The following is a 25,545-nucleotide window of genomic DNA, read 5'->3' on the forward strand; positions in this document are numbered from 1 at the left end:
TTTGCAACTTCAGGGATCTTATCTATGCACAATCAGCTTGTAACACTCCAAAGAGAAAGGAAAACTTGAAATCGCAGCATATGACCCCTTTAAAAGCCCATATATCAACATCAACTGAAAAGCTGTATGAAAATAAAAATATCTATAAACATAAAATTTTTATTATAATTAAATTCTATTCATATATTTAGTTTATATATTATAATTATTTTATTTAATGTTTTTGAAAGAAGTGTCTTAAGGCTTATTTGATCAAAAATGCAGTAAAAACAGTAATATAAAATATTATTACAAATTACAAATTTCTATTTTATTTTAATATATTTTAAAACGTTATGTCATTTTATTCTTGTGATGGCAAAGCTGCATTTTTAACAGCCATTACCTCAAATCTTCAGTGTCACACAATCCTTCAGAAATCATTCTAATATGTTGATTTGGCTTTCGAGAAAGATTTCTCATTAAGAATTAATAAAAATATGCAACGATTTCTTAATTCGTGGACAGATATCCTTTCCGCACGTCATGTCAAAATAAAGTACAGATAATGAATAACAAAGTACGTGTGTGACATGCAAAAATCCCTACTGTTTCATTAGTGTAATTTTAAAATATACATTTTAAAAAATAGTATTTGTGACAAATATTAAGAAATGTGAGAATACTCACATTTAGCATGTAAATCCATGTATTTAACAGGCCTCTTGTATTGCTCCGATGCAAAGTAAACCATAAAAAGCTCATTCTGTTGAGTACCATCTGTATCAACGTTGAAAATGGTTCTTAAATAGGTTTTCCGATTTTAAGTCGACCACGATAAGCCACACTTACATACCCAAACAAAAAAACTAAGTGAGAAAGATGAATGACAGGCAGAGAGAAAATCAAATCTCAAGATTTGAGATGCATTTCTGAGAGCCAGTGGAAAAGATAAATTAGATTCTGTAAGTGTTAGCGGTACTTCTGTTTTTTGGTAGAGTTGGGAGAGACGAGCCACCACAAATCATCCCTTCTGATCTCTCCCAAGCACCAGAGCTCAGCCTCCAGCCGGGAACGATTCATAGTACACATTTTTCTAGACCAGAATGGACACAGAAAGGGAGAAGAGACGTGCAGAAAGAGGTATGGTGAAGGAGCATTTGGAGCTCAGACTCTATTCTCTAAACTGCACTATGCCTCATAAGATGCACCAAAAGACTTTTAGATTACAGACAGATATTAAAAAGGCTTAAAATTAGTTTTCAAAGTGTTTTCATCCAGCTAAATATTAAAAAGAAAGCTTTTGACACTTGAATAAAGAGCAAGTGCTTTCTATTTCCTTAGAATGTATAGCTCCCATGTCTATCAGAAGAGACAAGCATGAAATTACAGCAAATGAAAGACAGAAAAATTACCTAAGAAGAGAAAAGACAAGAAAAGCGGAAAATTATATATTCATATTTCCCTTTTATACACAAGATGACACATGCTGAGGCAAATTCTAATGTTATCTGAGGTTGAGATGAGTGTGCGCGAGTGTGCGTACGTGTTCGCAAAAGTAACTTGGCAGAGCGTCATAATTAACAGAGTGGAAAGGGCGCATTTCATTTTAATGAGCATGGAAATTGGAAATCAACAGCCTTTCCTGAGGCTACATACAGTCCTGGGTGTGAAGAGTAGTATTGATTTACTGTACAGGCTACAATTATCCCTCCCATTTATTAGAGTCTGTGCCCTCTGTCGCTCCCATCTCCTGCAGTCAGTGCATCTTACACTGTTAACATCCCATGATACTAGATAGAGATATATATACACACACATATACAGTGGGTACGGAAAGTATTCAGACCCCCTTCAATTTTTCACTCTTTGTTATATTGCTTTTAACAAATCTGCAAAAATGTCAACAATTCTGTGTTTTTCTGTCAATATGGGGTGCTGTGTGTACATTAATGAGAAAAAAAAAATAACTTAAATGATTTTAGCAAATGGCTGCAATATAACAAAGAGTGAAAAATTGAAGGGGGTCTGAATACTTTCCGTACCCACTGTACATGTGTGTGCACACTGCACATAGATCTCTATCAATATTTATACACATATATCCTCTCTGAGAAATTTTGCATCTTTTCATGCTTTCTCATTAAAGCACCACTACAGCGATATACACATACACACTCAGACAGGCATCTTTGGCATTTGTTACTTGAGCGTCCCACCACTAGTGTTGTTTTTATGCATGCCATGTCACGTTAACAATAGTCCAAATTTGAAAAAAATTGACCCCTGCATGCTGTTCCATTCCATTGTGCTTCATCAAGTTCTTTTAGAATGCTAGAAAACATCATCTGCCACCACCCACAGCACACATGACAGTTAGTTTTGCATGTGTACAAACCACTCACATTTTCTTCAGAAAATGTAAAAATCTAGTTCACCGTAACTTTATGACTACCGTCTCTTCTATTGTTGTTTTGGCAATTGAAATGTACATTTCTCATTCCAACAATGCACAAATTAAAACACTGAGAGAAAGAGCATCAGAAACTGAGACAAATTCATGTGGGATGACCAAAATACTCCATGGTGGCAAAAAAAAAAAATATGAAAAGACTAAAAGAAGAAGTAAGAGTATTCTTTCTTTTAAATATCCTGCTAAACTGAAGTGATGGGAAAAGGGAGATAATGTATGTCTATTGTTTCTTTATTACAATACATGTTTGAAATATACATGTTATTACTCAGCCTTGTCTTTGGATAGATGGAAGATTGTATTGACAAAAAATAAAATAACAGAGACAAAGCGAGGTTAAAGATGTGGAAAGCTCTCTCATATTCCTCCTCCGCAGGGAACTATGAAATATTAAAGCTGCAGCATTTGGACAGCAGCAGCGTCATGACCCAAGATTAACTTTTAAATAATGTTTTAACATGCTTAATATTTCATCATCTCAGCTATAAAGAAAGCAGTTCTTTCAGAGCACCCAAAAATAAAATTATGAACTGATAATTAATTCAATCATTAACTAGAAACTCCAGATCTGACACATACTTCAACACTGCAAGTGAGAAAAAGAAACTTATAAGTACACACCGTAATAACATTAAAGGGGTTATAGCCATATGTGACCCGTGCAGGCAAAATGAGTCGGAATGCACACGGGCTGATTTTGAGCTACAGACAAAAAATAGAATGGTTTTCACAAAAATTAGTTCATTAAGCCCTCGTCTAACGATCCCAATGCTCCAAATAGTAATTAAACATCTAAAATTATCTTTATTTGTACGTTTTCTGAGAGGAGTACCTTTTCTCTGCTCGCTTCTCTCGCTGCCACTGTCTGATATATGAATCGCGCTCATAACGATCCCAAAACATACACACAAACATACTGTATACACAGAATTTAAGTAGGCTATTCACACAAACATAATCTGTTATGTCTTAAGTGAAAGTTTAAGGAACTGTTGGGTAAAAACATCTGATGTGTAACATTATATTAGATCCGTGCATCACAGTAGGACTTACTATACAGCCCACCTGTCTCATTAATGTTAATCTAACAATAAAAGAAAAGATCGCTGATCTTGATTGAACTGCTTTTTGTAGTTTTAATAATCAGTTTATTTGTAATGAACACACTGAAGTGATTTTTACATTTGATTATTTGTTTTTCTTACTTGAATGCTTCTGTTTAGATGTAAAATTAAAAAAGCAATGCACTATGTCTATTTGTTTCTTTCTTGTATTTGTTCTACTGTTGTTGATTTTTTGCATCTGTTCTTATTGAACAGCATCTGTTCTTATTGCGTAGCTCAGTCATTTTTCGTCCGATTTCAACAAATCATATATCATTTTGAAGGTATTTTTTGAAGGTATTTCATTTTGAAGGTAAGGTAAGGTCATTTTTGAAAATTTGCTCATTGTGACTCATTTTGCCAGCACAGATCACATATTAGTTATTTTACTTTTCTTTACTTTGAGATTCACTTATAATGTTAGTTAAAGTTTAATCAAAAATTCATAATTAAGTTTTATAATTCATTTTCCAGCCCCTTAGAATTAAACTGGCTGTTTGTTGTTGTTTTTTTTTTCTGATGCTATCATCTGTGTAAAGTTTCTCACTTTTCACTCTTATTAGTAGTCATTTTGGTGTTTCATTCTGGTTATGAGCAAATATGGGACCTGATTTTCAACAAATGATTTTGGACTGAGAAGGGAATTTTGACTTCTAAAAGTCACAATATATTTCTGTTTTTCCATGACAAGAACCGCAAAGCAGCTTTCTTATCAATAAACAGACAAAAAAACAACAAAAAAAAACACTAACAAACACAAAAGCGCACTGACCGCTGCAAATGACAAGAACGTGCAAGAAATTTGCTTAAGTCTTGTGAAAACTATACAGCTGCATTTCAAACCATTGTTTTACTCATAAATGTTCACCAGGGTTCACACAACACTTTCCACTTGACTTAAAAGAGCAAAGCATGAATGTACAGTATAACTCAGAGAGGCATTTGATAGCATTTAAAGACCTACTATACAGTGCACAAAAAATGTGTAATAAAAGACAAAGGGTTGAACAATTTAGTATTAGAAGCATTTCAATTGCACACTTTTACACCTCAAACACACATCTAACAGTTCTATGACGATGTGTTATGTGAGTAGTCAGGGTCAACCCTTGCACATGCTGAGGTCAGTCAGCCATATCAGTGTTACTGTAAAGACTCATTCCTCTTTTTTTCATCTTTTCTTTCTGTCTCTCTAACAGAACAAAAACTACTCAACGAGAACTAATGCCGTCCTTTATCCATCCACACTCGCCTGCCCACGCTCTGCACTTATGTCCATCATTACAGATCCTCGTCACATGCTCCTCTCTCAAACACACAGTACTAGTCATGGACACGCAAGTAGCCTCTATATGAAACAAAAGCAGGCAACTCACTAAATCCAATAACGCCATATGAGAAGATCATGCATGTCACATGCACACAGTGATAGGAGCTTCTAGACACTAGAGATATGTAAACCGCAGTGGTGCGGTTGTGAGTTGCTGACATGGAAAATAAACTTTTTTTTCACAACAGATACGGATATTGATTCATTTTATTTTAGTGTAATATAACGTATTTGCCAAACTGATACAGCTTTTTTTTTTATTAAAATTGTCTTTAAAACAATTGTGTAAAAAAGTGTTTTTTTTGCACAAAACAATTAAAAACTAACTAAAAATGACAGGTGAATATTTTAATACATTCATGTGTATATATATATATATATACACAACAAGCACTGCATGTTTCAAAATTAAAACGTGGCACGGGTGTTTTTATATCACTGTATTTCTAAAGGAAACTGACTTTTATATAATAATCAATACTCAAATGAAAAAAAAAAATTCGTATGCAAACATGTAAATTGCACTCAATGCACTTTTTAAATAAACTTCTAAATTATAGGCTACAATTTCTATTTGTTGTTGAAATAATCATTTACACAGTGGCTTGTTTCATAAAAGATTTATTTAAATATACATTAAAAGATTACAGGTAAAAATAAAATATAATGTGTAGGCTATACATTTCTCTGGTGAACTGACGAGCTGTAAGTGAAATGCTACGTGACATTTTGTTTACAAGCCGTTTTAATCGCATCTTTCCGCGAGTGAAACACTGATTGTGCGATTACATGGGGCATGAGATGTTAATTCATGTTTATTTCGCGTTAAAACTAGAAATAAAGAGGAAGGGATGATCGCGTGCTCCGTGCTGCTACAGCGATCTGTCTCACCACATCAAAGAGTGCCAAAACGGAATTTATTGTCTGAATTTCCTACAAAAAATTAAATGATTTGCTCGGTACACGTGCATACCAAACTGAAAGACCTGCACCGAAAATTTTTGGTACGAATACATGTACCGTTACACCCATAGAATATATAAATGCACACACATACATGTATATATTAAGGAAAAATATGTTAGATTTATATCTTTATATTTATATATAATATAAATTATATACACGTATAAATAAATATACATATATATATATAGTGTGTGTGTGTATTTATATATACATAATATACACAGTACACACACATATAGTATGTAAACAAACTTTTATTTTGAATGCGATTAATCCTTTTGCAGCCCTACTTCCTTTACCAGTTCAACCTGCCTTAACAGCTGCTGATTCACTTGTACTTAGCAAACAGTCATAGTATTGCACAGGACCGACTCAATGACAGCTACCAAACTGGACAAAAGAGGGCTACATGGACAGCCAGGACTGCTAAGAGGATTACTGGTGCACTCTTGCCCTCCCATCCAGGACTTATGCCCCTCCAGAAAGAGAAAACGGGCAAGAAAAATCTTCTCGGATGCCACACACATTGGCCACAACCTCTTTGAACTTCTTCCCTGTGGCAGAGGCTACAGATCATTGTCAGACATAAGAGCAGCTGTTTCCACAGGCCATCTATCTCATGAACAGCTAACACTTGCCAATGAGCTTTCTTCAAAAAGCAATTTCCATTCTTGCATGTGCAGTGCATTATGTAAATTCACATTAATTTATACCAACAACATTTCTGTAATGCAATTTGTATTTCTGTGTGAAACTGTGGTATCTCTACTGCAAGCAGTGCAAACTTCTGTGACCAAAGAGAAATAATAATGCACTTTCAGCTTCTGGTTTTGAGACCATAAGTGCATGATCAATTTTAGTCAACAGGTCACTGAGCGAGACATCCAAACTTAAAGACATATCAAGATGGATATTAATTAATCCAAAACTTTAATCATGCTATTTGACTCTCTTTCACTGTCTGCACTATACTGATTCTCTCTCATGGGTTTTTAGATGGTGCTGGTTAATCTGCAGTGAAAGGGTTGTGGGGCAGGTGTTTGATGGTCTGGGAGGTTGGAGCAGGTGTATGAGTGATCTGTGATCTGTAATTGACTCTTTGAGTGCAGTCATCACTTACTATTAAGTGATGGGGCAGCTCACACAGAGATCCAAAGCAATTATGTTGTGTTTTATTACATGCACATACACATACACACTCTCACTCAGAGTTATTTAATGTCACTCAGTAGTGTCGGATCTATGCAATTATCACTACATATTCTCTAAAACACAGGAGTATATGTAAGAAACAAAATGAACACTAAATTACAGGACTAATGACAGGTGCCCATGTGCATGTTAACAAGGTGTTTTCACACATATGTAGTATGCATCAACAATTCAATGAATATAAAATGAATGTGTGACATTTAGCTTTCTTTCGTCTTAAAGACGCTTCTAAACCGAGTCGGTAAGGGTCTTCTACCAGTTTTGTGGGCCAAAAGCCTGTAATTACAGGCTTACAGAAACGCAGGTGTGTGAGTGTGTCCATATAAAGGCAATGTTCAATCATATGCCTCTTCAGACTGCATTAGCACTGAACCCTCAGCCAGCAGGTCTCAAAGAAAACAGGAAGGAAGAGGAGAGAGAGTGAGAGATGTGGAGATTCATGCAAATTATCAACAACATCAGTGTAAAGGTGTGCAAAGAGAGATTCATTATTGAGAGTAAGATGAGGAGGAGGAAGGAAGGAGAGAAAAGCGCAAGCTCCGCTTTCATGCTTTAGTATACATGTGATTGCAAAAGCAAATATGCAAAACTTTAATAAGTAACATTTTGCAAAGAAATCATGTAACAGAGGCAAATTAAGCACTAGCAAAACAGTGATAGCAAGCAAGCTTTTTTAAGCTTTTTCAGCCTTTAAAGCCTATCATACATATTTTCATTTAAACGTTTGGGGCTGCATTTATTTGATCAAAATACAGTAAAAGCAGTAATGTTATGAAATATTCCAACTAAAAATAACTATTTTCTATTTTAATATATAATTGTAATTTATTCCTGTGATGGCAAAGCTCAAATTCAGCAGCCATTACTCCAGTCTTCAGTGTCACATGAACCTTCAGAAATTATACTAATATGCTGATTTGCATATTTCGTACAGTCATCAATGCTGAAAACACTTGTTCTGCTTAATATGAAAAACTGTGATCCATTTTTTCAGGACTCTTTTTCAGGAGTGGACCATTCAAATTAACAGAAATTGAAATAATTTAGATGTTTTTTGTTACTTTTGATTAAATCAATGCATCTTTGCTGAATAAAAGTATTAATTTCTTAAAAAAAAAAAAAAATACCTGACCCCAATCTTTTGAACATTACACTGAAAAAAAAAAAATGGAGTAGAAACTATTTAAACTCTGAAATTGCTATTTTTACATTCCATTTTTAATTACATTAAGATTATAATCAACATGGTTATGGGCACTCTTTCTTTCAGAAAGATAGAATGAAATAACCCAGAATTGCTTGTATAGTGAAAGGCTTCATAGAAAAGAACAGTAAAAGAGCTCACTACAGATAAAAAAAATGCTGCTGAGAATAAAGAAGAATAAAGGGATGATGAAAGAGACAGACATGCATCATCTCTCTGATCTAGGAAACCAAGCTCTGTGCAGAACAACAGCAACTGCACACATACATACAAGACATCAAGAAGCTTCTGCTCATTTAGACCTATTTCTATCATTCTGCAATCATTTAGTCAGTGTTACATGAGCACTATATGATGTACATTACTGATCCTGATTGATCTTGAAATGCGCTTTTCTCTCATTTGTTCATGCAAACCCTGCAATTCGCACACACATAAACTCACATGTAATATCTCAGTGGTTTTCAACCATCTTCTATTCAGAAACTAGAATGTGTGTCTATGCTTTCCCATCTGGAAACGAGTGGAAATGCTGACATCAGAAAATATGTCTTTTCTTTGAACATGCAGCTACAAAAATTATTTCAATGTACAGTAGATGTGCATGACTTAGCATTCTCTCTTAGGTTCTCTCCTCCTTATCCCCAGTTCTTCTTTCACATCCCATAATCTCTATCAGAACGGTTGTGAGAGGGCCAACTCCAGGGGAACCTGTGCTCAGTAAAAGCCATGCAAACTTGAGCTGTTTGTTCACAAACTTGAGCTGTTTGTTCACCCAGTTACGATCCTTCATTTCGGTCTGGTTTTAGTGACTGTTGAGAATCCAGGGTGTGAGCAGTGTAAGCAGAAATGTGTGTTTGCGTGCTCTATGTTTATCTCGCCCTCGCACAGTAATGAATTCTTGTGAAGCGTTTGGTGTGAATGCCAGCTTCGCCATGCCAAGCTTTATATCTGAACAGGAAATGACATGGTGGGCAGATTCTAAGACACATTAGAGAGATGAGCATAACCCTAAAGCATAGGTTTATTTGGAATAAAGGGATCAATGTGTGATTAAAGAAATAAATGATTAGAGACAGGCTTAACCTGTATCTGGACCAGGGTGATCAAATCAAAGTTTTTATCTATTATTGTTCTATGTGCTGTATATCCATGTAAGCATCTACCTTCAGTACCTATGGCCACATAAATGTTGCGGCTAAATACAGCTGTGGCTTCTCTTCTGATTGCTTAATCCAATTCTATAAATACAGAGTTTTGATTATTCAAGCAGTGAAAACTGTATTAAATCGGTGTAGCATGAAACAAATCAAACTGCTTGTTGTTAATGCAGTGACACCCTCTTTAAAATGCTGTCTATGCTTGAATATACTACAAAATGAAGACAAAAATTCCAAAAAATAGAGAGAATGTCCTTGACTGTCTTATAAAATTAAGTCAAAAAGTTCAAAAATAAATAAAGGAATAAAATCAATTAATTAAATTAAAAAGTACAATAAATAATTACAACCAAAAGCTAAAAACAAAAAAACATTTTAATAATAAATGGGTTAAACTGCCATCTTCCATGCATAATTTTTTCAGCTACGCCAAAAAATTGCTATGCCTATCACTACGTCAATCATAACATGTTTGAAAGTGATTCCTATATTGTGTACACAGTCTGAACAATAACTTAAGTGATTCACCACATTTAAATGCGGATGTCACTCCCAAAACACCTCTGAACATGGCCAACTGGAGCTTTAATGCCTTTTAAATAAAAATCTGCATTATTTAAATATGGCATTAAGTACTAAACTGCTATTGGTAGCTGTAACTATAGTAGAATAAGCCAAAATATTATTTAAAAAAAAATAAACTGAATCGTGGCTTTGGTTTTTCTGTAAGGTAGACTAAACTGTGTAAAGTGAGGGCCAAACCAAAGCCAAATTCAGTTTTTAAGTGACAACCTATATAACTAGCAACTTACACAACTCCTCATAGAAGAAAATACAAAGTATGTGCTGAATAAAATGCATCTACCTACAAAAAAAAATCACATTTAAGACCACGACAAAGGACTTGGGATTATATTACAGTCTCAACAAACTCAATTATGTTTACACCATACGACCCGGAGAAGTTTCTGGACCAATAATACAAACTCACAAGCTAGATCTACTTCACAATATTTCATCCACCGATAATCTGGCAACTTGTGAACCAAGGGTCACATTACACAACACTGAATGATATTTTCCACCTTCTGGTAGGGTTTCGTTTCAGGTCACAGTCTGACAGTTTTCGTAGTTTTCGTTATTAGGACAACAGTACCACCAGAGAAGCACTCCCCTGGGATGTCCCACCAGCCGTTCAGCTCAGCAACACCGCCTGGGCACCTGCTCCCACGAGACGGACCACATCTGGAGGGGTGGGCGGAGAAGAGATTTGGCCCCTGCAGATGTTATCTACTCATAGAGGCTACAACACCTGTGCTCACACTCTCTCTCACACACAAAGCAGGCGTGACAGATGACATACATACAGAGTCACACATAGCGAACACGCTCACACCTGCTCCCTCGCTCATTCAAGTCAATGGGGCAGTGGCAGAGTCATCTGACAGGAGGGACATGCTCTCCTAAGAACTCGCAATATCCTGAGAAAATAACCAGCCATTAAAAGCAGCAAAGACCACACTGTTAAAAATGCTTGTACTCTCTCTTCCTCTTGCTATTATTTCAGGAAAAAGAGAGAACTGAAACTTTAAATAAACACAAAGAATAAACACATCAAGAAAAGAGTCAGATTTTATAATGAAAAAGTTCACCACAACGCGTTTGCCTGCTTGAATAACAGCATTTTCAGCTTCATAAATAATAGTGCTGGAGCTTGCATTTATTTATTTATTTTCACATCAAATGTTTTGTTTCCTTTTTGTGTGCGGGATCAATGCTGTTCTTTTCTATTGTATGACACAGCGGTATGGTATAATGCAATACTAAAATATAATATTTTACATCCGTCAAAAGCTGTGAATGCACGGTGTCCATTAAATACAAAAAGCAATAGGAGGTTCAAGCAATAAAAGCCCAGTAATTAAAGAAGATCATATAATATATTTCTTTAGCTTTTTTATATTTTGGTTGGTAATTTACATTTTATTCTTATTATTAGCTCTTCTGGTGTTTGGGAGGAATTGCATCTATTCTACTTGTTAACTTGTTTAAAGTAGACATTGGATGCAAAATTCCCTTTTACATGGTGTCTGCCAATAAATGTGTCTTAGCAGTGTGTGGACACAACCACCCTGCATTGGTAGAAATCCATTCCCTCCTTTTTTTTTTTAATGCCCAAAAAACCTAAACAGTCTCAATTATCAAGCCATTTTGATTTTCTGATCAACATGATGTCATACTGTTCAGGGCCCACCCATGACCGCTGATGGACTGTCCCGTATTAGCATATTTCCACCCTCAGCCAGTTGTACGCTGTCCGCCATTTTCTCGTAAGCAATGCAGTTGGATGTAAAAGTAAACATAAGGCCAGTTTCACAACACAAGTCGCTGCTGTGACGCTGTACAAACACTTACAGTGTGAATACTCTCGCAAGTCTGCAGCTGCAGTGACAATGAAGTTACGTTGACGTGAAGCTGACGCTAATCTCAGGCTTGCGGTGTGAAACAGCCCTAAGTGTCTTCATTTTCTCCCAACATCGGAGCCACTGAGGATGCAGTGGATTCGTTTTGTTTTTGATGGTAACGCCACCAAATACACCAAAAAACGGAAGAGAGGGGCAGGGTGAGCAGTAGCTCATTATCATTCAAAGAGACATACACCGAAATGGTTCGCTGTTTTTGACAAGGTAAAAAGGGTGTTGTTTTGCACGACCAGTGAGGAATTATAACCAAAGTATGCTACAGACATTTCTTGAAAGCCCTAAAGAAAATGGGCATCTGCTGTCCCATTTAACACTGAACAGTTGAATTGACACCTTGTTAATGTATAAATGTTGGCTGTAGTAAATACCAATATGAATTCAAATGAGCAATAAAAAAGTTTTCAAAATAAGCCATTTGTCCACATTGTCTTTTTCAACTGTACTGAAGCTTAAAATGTCTTTATAGTAACTTTTTAACAGTAGTGTATACTATTTTACATTTATGAAATCATTTAAAATATATTAATTAGGGATGTCCCGATCAGGTTTTTTGTGCCCCCGATCCGATCAGATTCATTGAATACTGAATATCTGAGGATACAGAGTCCCGATCCAATACTTGTAAATTCCTATATTTTCCTATATATATAACAAGATACACTCTCTCTCTCTATGTATATACATCTCAGATATTCTGACAGCAGATAAAAGTAAATGAATGTGTGATCATCACAAAAGTTTGCATCAAATACACTGAACACGAAAGCTCAAACATGCGTGACACGTAGAACAGACCTCACTGTTTCTCGCGCATCAGGCACGTACATTTCAGCTTCTTCCTTTCCTTTTAATTGCGGTTGGAAAACCCACTTAAAGGTGCATACCGCCTCCTACTGCGCGACACAGGCATGACAGCTGATGTAAAATAAGAATCGGGCTGAGGAGAGCCGATACCTATCAGTTTGAAAAAAATGCTTGATCGGCCCCAAACCTGATCCTTGAAATCGGCTCGGGACATCTCTAATATTAATAGGGGTGCAACGATTCATCGATACGGATCGATACATCAATACGATGTCTGACGATAGGATGCATCGATGCCACGCGTAAAATATCGATATCTGTAGTATAAATAGGCACCTTTATTTTGGCATTGTCCACATTTTCACATAATGTCCCGTCTATGCATTACCGCCAACGCATGCATTCTCATTCAAACTCACGTATCAGGACTCGATATAAGGACTGCCCGAAGGCACAAGGTGAGCATAAAAGACGCTCGGGATTGTTGGCGGAACAGTCAAGCGCTGTGTGAGAAGTTTTCTGCGCACACACACACAGACAGCCGCGTCTACACCGCGCGAATACTAAATTGAGCTCTCTTCCGCTTTTTTGTGCATGGATGAATAAATACAGACAAAATTACATCAAAATGTGTTTTGGCAAATATCCTAGTAAACACAGTCGGTTAGGCATATGTCTTAATGTAAAAAGTTGAGAAAGAAAAGGCATGTGTATCAGTATATTAAATCCGTGCTTTCGTTCTTAAAGTGAAAGCAAACTAATAATAAATCTAATGCTGTCAAAGAAAAATACAAGTGCTCACTACTCCTGACTAAATAACCTTTGTAACATCAAAAATGATTAATCAATATTTAACTTATATAGTGAAGAATATGCAGTTATTTTAGTTATTTGATTATTACATTTCTGTTGTGTACCTGAAATTTTCTTTTAGACTGAGCTGAAAAACCTGAAAAGCACTGTTTATTGAACTTGTGTCTTTATTCTATTGTATTTATTATCTGCTATTGCTTGTAATTTGGTTATCTGTAGAAAAGATTTTTAGCACTGAGCCCATAGTAGCAGCCAGAATTGTTTTTCCAATCGTTTATTTTCTTTATTATTTATATTATATCGTATCGTGACGAACCATCCGATTTACACCCCTAAATATTAATATTCATTTATATGACATTTTAAAGGGGTCATATGATGCGATTTCTATTTTTACTTTCTCTTTGGAGTGTTACAAGCTCTTGGTGCATAAAGAAGATCTGTAAAGTTGCAAAGACTACCATTTTTAGGATACTTAACCAGGCACTAAATAGAGTACACATTTCAAAATTTCTTTCAGACAGAGGAATTGTTTACATACATAAATACATAAAGGGAAAAAACCTATAATCCTTTTAAAGAGAGAAAGGGGTCCAAAATATATAATATATAATTTTATTTAAAAAAAACGATTAAAATACCGAGAGGGACTAGGGAGTGACCAAATATAACAGCATCTACAATGCTTTTCCTCATACAGATTCTTACTGCACTCCTCTACTATGTTTCCTTGGACACCCTGTACTCAAACTGCCAATGTCAATGAGGAAGACAAGGAGCTTTCTCCGACTGATGGATAATTTTAGCAAGCCGTGTGAAACTGCAGACGGTAGTATCAGGGCGGCAGATTGCAGGGCATGTTTTTGTGTGTGGGCTCTATTCCAGCAATCACTCAATGGTCCAACAAATGCCTGAATCATTGTGATAGAGGGTTGATGAAAGTCAGAGGCAGGGCAAGCTTGCTCTAAAAATCCACTGCTGGTGATTGTTTCCTGCATGTGCCGCTTTGACGGGAAGTGTATGAGGCGAAATAACAGGACTTTAACAGATTTCAGACTGTAAAATCAAGCGTCTGTTCAATCAGCACACTCATTTCAGGGACGAACAATGGTGAGCACAATAACAGCGGAGAACAATGAACAGCAGTGGTGAAAATAAATATTTTAGCGAGGAGAAATCTTGATTCTTCTGGTTAATGTTTAATTGGGCTCCAGATGTCGGTGCACTTAAGGGAAATTAAGAGAGCTTGAGAGACGGGATGAAGAGAAGCGAGCAGTACACTGCTGTATCGGAGGCCATCCTGACGTGAGGATTCAAAATGTTAGCTTCTGCTCCTTAAAGAAATGCAATGAATAAATAAAACAGAAACAAAAGCACTCGCTGCAGCTCCCAAAGACTCTTGATGAGGAGAGAAAGGAGACAGAAGAGAGGAGTCCATCTGCGAGTGAGATGTGAAAGAACTCTGATGGGCCCCTGGGTGACCAGAGATCCTGAGCGCTTGGTTCGTTGAGAGGAAGTCTGGATTCCGGCTGTCATGAGTTCTGTAATCACGTCGGGGAACACTGTGTTCTCGGACCAGAAGTAAAGCGAAGTGGAATCTGACAGGTTGTCTTCATGTCTCAAGGACTGGAGAGCGTATGACTGACAGCACCAAATCCTGAGGAAGAGCCGGTCCATAATGCCAATCTAAGAACTCTAACCTAGATAGAGCTGTTAGTAAAAGCAAAGCGAGTCAATCTTGTGCAAAGACGACACTGGACATATGTATTGCAATTAACACACGTGGGCTACTAACCACTTGGCACCAACTAACCCTTACTTCTCCTCAATGCCAAAAATACAAAAGCAGTGGTTTTTAAAGCATTTTGATGCCAAAATATGATGCTATGCCTATAAGTAGATTTATAAGCATATAAGTAGATTTAGAAATAGAAGCATATTTTGCATGTCTAAAGACTTGTGTATACTGTAAAAGAAAAAAAAACTTGCTAGTTAAGGTCACTAACCAATAGGGATGTAATGATATTATCAATATCGAAATACCGCGATAGCAAAACTGTCTCAATATTATCGTGGTCACATGACGATATGAAACGATAGGTCTTCCGGGCAAAAAGTGTAGTTCTTAAATATATATTTAAACTTCTTATTCTAACATAAAAAGTCTTTAAAGTTGTGTTTTGGGCCATTATGCTTTGGCACAGTACTGTATCTGTTAAACAAACTAAAACCGAAAGCACAATATGGCTTAATCACTTACCAAGTCTGTTTGCGCTGCGCACCCACCAGTTGTGCTTTATTTTCGCGGCAGATCATTACAGCATTTCACTAGATTTGTAGTGAGACGCGTTTTTGTAAGCCTGTTTTCTCTGAAGCTGGAGTTTTCCTTCAAAATAAAATCTACTGTTGTTTCTGTCAAAATAAAAGCTTAAAAGTGTAGTATAAATTGCTGACAGCTAGAATGCAGTCCAATTCAAAATATCTCTTTCAAGTGTAGAAATTAGGAAATAAGTATTGTAATTTCCCTACTGTAGTGTAAAGCAAAAATAATATGCCTATGAAATATTTGTTTTCATTTATTTTACAGTACAATTGTTTAAAATATATGGCTATTACTGTCATTGTTGTTGTTATTATTATTATTATTATATTCTAATTTGTTTGGCTTCCTAAAACACCAGTGTGAACGTCATTTAGACTGAGACAGTATATCGCAGGGATCCTCAAATCTGGCCCAAGAGATCCACTTTCCTGCAGAGTTTAGCTCTAACCCTAATCAAACACACCTGAGCATGCTAATCAATGTCTTCAGGATCATCAGAAAATCACAGGTAGGTGAGTTTGATCAGGGTTGGAGCTAAACTCTGCAGTGCATTGGCCCTCCAGGGCAAGATTTGAGAAACCCTGGTATATCACAAATAAAAAGAGGCTTGAGTCCCCTTTAAAGTTCAGGTACAATTCACTGACTTTTTTCTGGTTTAAGTTTTCTTAGTTAAGAACATGGGTTGGAGCTCTTAATTTTGAACTCTCAAAGTGCATTAGATAGAATAATTTAACTTTAAAATGTACAAAATATTCTTTTTTTTCCAATTTTTCATTTGTCTTTTTTTATTTTTAAATATCGCAATATTATCATATTGTGGACTTCATATCGCAATATTATCGTATTGTGAGATTTTGATAACTTTACATCCCTCCTAACCAATCAGTCAGATGTTGGATGACTAGCTGAATATCTCAAGCTTTTGTTCTTATCCATACAGTTGTCTGGCTGCCACCGGTTAGCTGCTGCCTCAATAACCAGTAGTCATACTGTAAAGTCGCACTGAATTTATCGTATTTACTATCTATGTGTAGATTCTCTCTGACACATCTTTCTACTTTGGTAGTGATCTGGAATAACATTACTCTGCATAAAATGAAACATGCTTAGTTCAAAGCCTTCTCTTACAACAAAAAACACTCCAAAGCATCCAGTAGTGAGTTTGCGGCAAACTCATTAAAAAGTTTCTCACTTAAGTTCACAAGAAGGAAAAGTAAATGGATGGATAAAATAGCTTAGAAGAATGTGAGGAGGAGGAAATCACAATGAGGAAGATGAACTTTGTTTCCCTGGTGGAGTCGAGGATGATGCATGTTTGCATAATTAAAGTCTGATTCGCTGGCGTGTAAAATATCTGCCTAACACACACATTATAATTTAAATAATCTGACAACCTTGTAAAACACGCTTTCACCATTTGCCCTATTGAAGTTAGATGTCTTAAACTGTGTGCATAATTCAAGGTTCGGTCGCATAACATTGTCCCTGTGGGTACTGAGACAGGCGGAAGAGAGAGACAGAATGAGATATCTGCATACAGAGCTGAGTAGTGACAGGTAGACAATGCTGATATGAATAATTGAAAAAAAAATCAAGTAAAGCAACATGCCGGAGCTATTCAAAACAAGCTAAATGTGAATAAATCATCAGTAGGGGGAAGAGACAGAGAGAGAGAAAGAGAGAGAGAGAGAGCGAGAGAGAGATCTTAATTATCTTGTGGCTGTTAGTGTGTTTAAATGACTAAATCCAAAACCTTGTTCTAGGTACAAAACTAATTTCTTTAAACTTTGGTTTATTTAGTGTCTGTGTGTGGGTAGCAGTACAGAAACCCAATAGTAGCAGCAGCATGCAATGGTCCTGTCGAAATGTTGGGAGGAAATATAAAAAATACAATTGTTTCTGACACCAGTTTGCGAGTCAATGTCTAAAGCACACGTAGTTCAGTCAAGGACGGTTACAAGTCTGACTGTTAAAGGCAGAAAATTTTGAAAGCTGATTCATGGACAAAAACTTAATTTTTCTAAATCGAAGGGTGTCCATTGTAAGTCTGAATTCCACACTGCCTCGATAGCCCAAAACAGAATGATGGGGGAAAAAAACTACATACAAAGCACTAGGGGGTGTAACGGTACACAAACTTAACGGATCGGTACGTACCTCAGTTTTGACGTTACGGTTCGGTATGGTTTCGGTACAGCAGGAGGAAAAAAACTAACACACACACATTGGTTTTTATGGTTTATGGGGACTCTCCATAGGCGGAATGGTTTTTATACTGTACAAACGGTATTTTCTATCGCCCTACACCAACCCTACACCTAAACCTACCCCTCACAGAAAACTTTGTGCATTTTTAGATTTTCAAAAAAAAATTAAAAACTGATTTGATATGATTTATAATTTATAAGCCGTTTGAATTACGGGGACACCGAAAGTGTCCTCATAAATCACCTTCAAGTTGTAATACCTGTCATACCCATGTCACTATACAAATTTGTGTCCTCATAAACCACATAAACATGCACACACGCACACACGTTTGTTTCTGTGAATTGTGGGGACCTTTAATAGACTATTACTTTTATACTGACCAAACAATATTTTCTATACCCTAACACAACCCTAAGCCTAAATCTACCCCTTACAGAAAACCTGTTTGCATTGTTACACTTTCAGATAAACATCATTAACAATTTTTAATAATTTGTTTCCCTCGTGTCAAAAATTTCAGGTTTTATTATCCTTGTGGGGACATTTGTTCCCCACAATGTAGCATAAACAAGTACACACACACACACACTTTTTTTTTATTAAACAGGTTACTGAACAAATTGCTTTTTCTTTAAATGCATTTAACTACAAAAAAATTTTTAGGGATAAAAATCTACCTAAGTTTCTGCTCTATACTATAGGGAGCCCTTTTACATTACTACATTACATTACATATCATAACTTAAATTCAATTACCATTTATTTTTAAAAATTTGTATGCAAACGTAAATTGCACATAATGCAGTTTTTAAATTAACTTCTAAATTATACAATTTCTATTTGTTGTTGAAATATAATCATTTACACAGTGGCTGTCATAACTTGTTTCATAAAAGTTTTATTTAAACATGCATTAAATAATTAAGACATCACTACACAATATTTCGCGAAATGCTCTTCTCTAGACTTCATTTCTAGAAAATAAGAGCTGTAGACACTCATGACTTTCCTGAGCTAAATTAAATTCTACGTGACATTTTGTTTGCAAGTTGTTTTAATGTCTTTTCGCAATTGAAACACTGATTGAGCGATCACTGTACATGAGATGTTCATTCATGTTTATTTTGCGTTAAAACTAGTAGTAAAGAGGAAGGGATGATGACGCTCACTCGCGCTCTGCACTGCCGTTAGAACTGAGGCTTCTATACAGTTATCTGTCGCACCACAAAGAGCTCCAAAACGGCATGCATTGTCTGAATTTCCTGAAAAAATTGAATGATTTGTTCGGTACACGTGCGTACTGAACCGAAAGACCTGTACCGAAAATATTCAGTACAAATACGTGTACCGTTACACCCTACAAAGCACAAACAATGACACCAATATTTCCTAAAATACATTTGAATAACTCAACATAACTACTAACATAAAACATTAAAAAACTAAAATTGTCAAACTATTAAAATTAAACAGTCATATATTATATGATATCTAAAAGTTATTATGATTGGCTAAGTCTGAGCTATTTATAGGGCTGTATTATATTATGAAATATTAACAAAACAATATGAGCTGAAATGTGACGTCTGAAGGTCAGACTGAAGTGAAAACGTGAGGAATGTTTCTAACAATGCAATTATTTAAAAAGATATGCAGAGCAACAGGTGCTACACACAGCAAGGACAAACTCAAGGTTAGTTCTTCTTATTACTTCACAATGGCTAGGAAGCCCAAGTTTGTAAAAAGCAAAGTTTTTTGCTTAAATGTTTGATTATTATAGCGCAGTACAGTATTTATGCAGTGACTACACAGAAGTGTTAACATTGACTGACCAGCTCTCTGTGTGCCGAAGGTAATGGCGAGCCTGGTCAGCAGGTCCTCATTCTCGTAACGCTCTTCTTTGGCGGCGACCCAAAAACAGCTCTCGGACATCTCCTGGGGGGAGATCTACACAGAAACAAAAATCAAAGAAAAAAAATCATGACAAATCATGGGAGGTCAGGATGCTGGAGTTGCTAGGCAACGTGAGGCATCTAAACAGTGAGGTGGTTTATGAAAAAGTAAAGAGGAAACCTATTCAAATATTCATACTGTGTTCTATTGCTGGTCTTTATTTTGTTCTCCTACATGTCAGTGTGTGTGACAGCTGAATGCAGCCCTGGAGAGGCTCATTCTCAGTCGTCTCAGTACATGAAAAAACACAGGGCCGATATCTCCAGTCAAACATCGCCACACACGGGCCACACGCACACCTAAAATACCCAGGGCTCCAGACTGCGAATAAAATGGTTGCATTTGCGACCAAAAATATTTAATTTGCGAGTGAAGTTTTTGACTACATATATTTACGTTATGACTTAAAAATGTGCATGTAATGCCCTTTTTCCTAATTGTTTTGCGTTATGTTCACGTATTAAACTGAGACGATGCGCATTAACGTTTTAGTGGAAAAAAAGAGTTTCAAACAGTCCTCATCTCTGCCGAATAGCGGCTTTGAAGAAGAAAGAAAGCAAGAAATAAAGAAAGAAATTATTTTTTTTACTCTTAGAATTATTTCATCAATACATCTGGCTCAATGTGATGTTAAGACAAAGTTAAGACTACAAACAGTGTCTTAGTGTTGATCTAATCTGGCAGTTTGAAAGGAAGCCATGGTAACATTGGCGGAGAGTACAGCATTGTGGGATGATCAGTTTAATGGAGTCTTCTTGTTGAGATAAAGACTGAAAGGGTAATCAATGCGGCCGGCTGCGCTAATGAACAGACCTCACACTCCTGCCAAATACCTGAGCCAATAACAGCTCTTCAAATCTGCTCCATGAGGACATGTTCAAAGAAATCAAACAATCAGGAACGGACTGAACATGAGCCTGAAGAGTAGCCTCTCAGTGGAAGCGATTAACCCATGTTTCCAACAGTGTGTGTGATTAAGCGAACATGCGCTGCTACGTTCAGCCCCTCTGACGGGCACAGGGTGGCATGTTCCCTATGATGCACCAGCTGCCTCGTCTTTGGCTTTGTGAGCTGCAAAGCTCTAGTTAATGAGTGATAAAAGTCTTGGGTCAGGAGCCATGAATATTGTATGGTGTCAGTTTCTCAAGCTGCTGTTTGAAAGAGCTTCTTTGTGTCCTCCTAATGGCTAATTACAAACAGGTTTTGGATGAAATGAAGCATATGGCGGATTCTTTAAAAACATCTGTATGATGGTGGCAAAAAGGACAGAGATTAAATATTAATTGGAATGTTATAAACTAACAAAACTCAGAAGATATCGAACCGCAACATCTGCCTAGAAACGAGAGCAGGCAGTCACACAGTAAAGTGTAATCCTTCACAACGGAGCAACATTTGCTTTAATGATGCTTGGCAGGAAACAGAAGAAGTTTTCTTTGGTTACTTCGCAAACATCTGTCCTTTCACGCTGCTGTCGCCACCACATTTGAGCGCCCAAGTAGGATTCTGTCCCACAATGGATTGAGTGAAGTTAAAGACTAAAATGTTACCTTGGACCAGTTGAGGCGCTTCATGGAAGCCTCTGGTTTGAACTCCTTCTTGGGTTTTAGGCCAAAAGGCAGCACGTGTTGGATTGAGAAGGATGTCAATCCACCTAGTCCCAAAGGAGGAGGAGGGGGTGGAGGCATCCCGGGCATGGAGGCACAGCCAGGTGGAGGCGGTGGAGGTGGAGGGGGTGGCGGACCTGGAACTCCTGGAACAGGTGGAGGAGGAGGTGGGGCAGGGGGACATGAGGAAGAGGTAGTTGAAGACAAGGCTGGGACAGACTGCACTGAAGGTAAAACCACTGGAACAGCTCCGAACTATGAAAATAAGAGACAAAAAGGGACAAACAGCAGATACATGCTTCATATTAATTCAGTTCCTTTTTCTAAAACAACTTTAAAATATACACTACTGTTTAAAAACTTGAGGTCAGTGAGATTTTTTTTTTTCAGTTTTTGAAAGAAGTCTCTTAGGCTCACCCAGGCTGTATTTATTTAAACAAAAAATACAATAAAAACAGCAATATTGCTTAGAAATGTTATTACAATTTAAAATTCCTGATGGCAAAAATTAAATTTATACATACAATACATACATATACATAGTCATGTGAAAAAGTTAGGACACCCTATTGAATTCCATGGTTTTCTGTATCAGAGCATAGTTAAAAAAATATATCTGGTCCTTGGCAGGTCTTAAATTTTGGAAACTAAACCCTCAGATGAACAACAACACAAGACATATTGCACTGTGTCATTATTTATTTACCAAAAATAATGCCAAAATGGAAAAACCATGAGTGACAAAGTTAGGACACCCTTAATGTTAACATAGGAATTAAGAGGGCAAGAAGCAGTCAGGCACTGCTAATCAAATACCTTTGATTAACTGATCATCAGCAAGTGTGAACACCTCTATAAAAGCAGAAGTTGTTGCGGTTTGCTGGTCTGGATCCTTCAGGTGTGTGTTAACACAATGCCAAGAAGGAAAGACATCAGCAATGATATTAGAGAAGCAATTGTTGCTTCCATCAATCTGGGAAGAGTAGTACCATTTGCAAACAAACTGAAGTCCATCATTCCAAAGTGATGAAGATAATTCACAAGTGGAAGACATTCAAACAGATCCCAATCCTCCCAGGAGTGGACATCCCAGCAAATTCACCCCAAGATCAGACCATGTAATGCTCAGAGAAATGGCTGTATCATAGTTAAAAAAAAAAATAATCTGTTCCTTGGCAGATCTTAAATTTTGGAAACCAAACCCTTAGATAAACAACGACACAAGACATATTGCACTGTGTCATTATTTATTTACCAAAAATAATGCCAAAATGGAAAAACCATGAGTGACAAAGTTAGGACACCCTTAATGTTAACATAGGAATTAAGAGGGCAAGAAGCAGTCAGGCACTGCTAATCAAATACCTTTGATTAACTGATCATCAGCAAGTGTGAACACCTCTATAAAAGCAGAAGTTGTTGCGGTTTGCTGGTCTGGATCCTTCAGGTGTGTGTTAACACAATGCCAAGAAGGAAAGACATCAGCAATGATATTAGAGAAACTATCTAAAAAAACATGGCAGCACGTTTTAGGTTTGCAAAGTTGCATCTGAACAAAAAAATAAGACTTCTAGAACAATGTCTTTTGAACAGATGAGACCAAAGTGGAGATGTTTGGCCATAATGCACAGCGCCACAATTGGTGAAAACCTAAAGAGCATATCAGCACAAACACCTCATAGCAAAAGTCACACATGCTGGTGGAGTGCTGATGATTTTAGGCTTGTTTTGTAGCCACAGGACTTGGGCACCTCACAGTCATTGAGTCAACCATGAACTCCTCTGTATACCAAAGTATTCTAGAGTCATCACAGTCATTGAGTCGACCATGTATACCAAAGTATTCTAGCCCTGTAAGGCCCACTGTTGTAATATTACAGCATCAGTTTTAGCTTGACTAAAAAAGTTTGTTTTTTTTTTTTTTTTCTCTAAGACCACATTTACACAACTAATGGGGTCCTATTCTTCAGCCTTGCTATGCTATTGGATGCTAGATTTTAAAAATAGGCTTATTTACCTGGCCATAAACTCACACAACCTGCGAACTTCCCTTGAAGCACATCATCTTGTTTTACTGGACTGGATAAATCTGAATAAAGTAAGCAAAATGCCTAACATATTTTTTTCTGTCATTATTAATATGTGTAGACCATGTAGATATTAAGGTATTGTTGAATGCATTGATCATTTTAGATTTTGAGCTTGTTATGTCAGTGTTGTAATTTTGCAACTTTGGGTTAAAGGGGTAGCGAAATTTGCCTGTGCACCTTGCACATTACATGGAGGAATTGTACTTCTCATCTGTTCCATATGAAAAAATACTAATAGAAACATACTGTTTTTGATCATTCACAAGTTTTAAATGGCTTTTTTGTTACCATTTTGAGATTCAATCAAGATTTTATGATTATTAATTGATAAGTTCAAGTTGAAGAATAAATGATTTCTTCAATAATTTGAAAGTATTTGTGTAACAATATTTTAAACTCTCTGTATCTTATAATCTACAACAGAACGGCTGAAAAGAAAAGAATCAAGGTGTTACAATAGCCCAGTCAAAGTCCAGAGCTCATCCTGACTGAAATGCTGTGGTGAGAGCTGTGCATAAACAAATACCCACAAGCCTCAATAAACTGGAGCAACGCTGTAAAGAAGAGTGGGCCAAAATTCCTCCAGAACGATGTGAGAGACTGTATTCTTATGGCAAACAGCTACACGAGTTGGGGTGGGTGATTATTGAACAAGTAGGTGTGCTCTAATTCAAACTGCGCACATGCCGGCCTCTAGATAATTCACAGGCTAAGAGTCAGCATGACTGACGCTCCTACATATGTGGAGAATTGACTGGGTGATTACGTTTTGCGTTGCTGCAAACGATCGCACCCCAAAGAGATGGATCAGCTTAACTGCCTGCACTCCAAACTTTCACTTCGCTCATTGGCCACCATTATTTAAGAATTGATCTGCTCTATCGACGATAGCCCAGTGAGCCAAAAAGCAATTGATCAAACAAACTGTTCAGTTGATGCCTTATTTGTCATGTCAGTTTGAGGGGTTCAGATCCGCAAAAAAAAAACAAAAAAAAAAACAAGTCTCGAGTCTGAGGACCAAGTGGAGGAGAGGGGTACAGGCACAAAGCTTGGCAAGAAAAACGTCAATGTGCAGGAGTGTCACAGCTTTCATGGTAATACAGCAGGTTAATTTAATGCATTAATAAGTCCAAAAACATACAACTACAACCAATAAATGATTGACATTATAAACCAATGCTGAGTGCTAAAAACTCCGATATGTCATGTTAAAGGAAACTGCACTTTTTTGCCATTGTTATACTTTTAATTTTTAATCATTTAATCATTGAAATGTTGATCTATTAATCTTAAAATATGCAGAAGAAATTAAATACTCAGAATCGGTTCATAAAAACCAACCAGCCAAAACTTTACTAACATGGTGCCAATATATTATGCATCTTTACTTTGCATTATACAACAAAAATCATTATACAACAAAAAATGGTAAAATTAAACGTTTTAAAAGAAAGCAAAAGGGCCACTGTATATCAATGTATATCACTGAATTCCAAAAAAAATCTTCAAAAGTTTATTTGAAAAAGACTTTGACTCTAATTTAATGATTAAATATGGAGAAGCTAAGATCAGGGCTTTAGAGCAGTATGCTTCTCTTATAGCAGCTGTTCAGGGTGAAGTAGAGACAACATTAGGGCAGACTGTGCCAGTCTCTATTAGAGAGAAGAGCAAAAGCTGTAAACAAGTTTGATGTCAGCTCCAAAAAAAACCTAAAATGTTTGTGCTGTAGGGCTGAGCAAGAGTGAGAGGCATGGTGAGTATACTTGGCACTAGTGCTGGGCAGTATACCGGTTCATACCGAATACCGGTGTTTATTTTTGTTATTTGACAT

At 36.6% G+C, this 25,545-nt stretch overlaps 1 protein-coding gene across 2 annotated transcripts in view; it reads right to left on the reverse strand.

The window, feature by feature from the left end:
• LOC107691273 (protein diaphanous homolog 3-like) overlaps nucleotides 1-25,545 on the reverse strand; it is a 357,819-nt gene that overhangs the window by 160,618 nt on the left and 171,656 nt on the right. For both annotated transcript variants that reach the window (XM_016489790.1, XM_016489789.1), the window contains exons 15-16: nucleotides 21,568-21,879; nucleotides 19,897-20,011 (exon numbers count right to left, since the gene is read on the reverse strand). In XM_016489790.1, the coding sequence (XP_016345276.1) occupies nucleotides 19,897-20,011; nucleotides 21,568-21,879 (427 nt within the window). The remainder of the gene's footprint in view (nucleotides 1-19,896; nucleotides 20,012-21,567; nucleotides 21,880-25,545) is intronic.

Source organism: Sinocyclocheilus anshuiensis, unplaced genomic scaffold, assembly GCF_001515605.1.
Source record: "Sinocyclocheilus anshuiensis isolate Anshui unplaced genomic scaffold, SAMN03320099.WGS_v1.1 scaffold1154, whole genome shotgun sequence".
Classification (NCBI taxonomy): Eukaryota; Metazoa; Chordata; class Actinopteri; order Cypriniformes; family Cyprinidae; genus Sinocyclocheilus; species Sinocyclocheilus anshuiensis.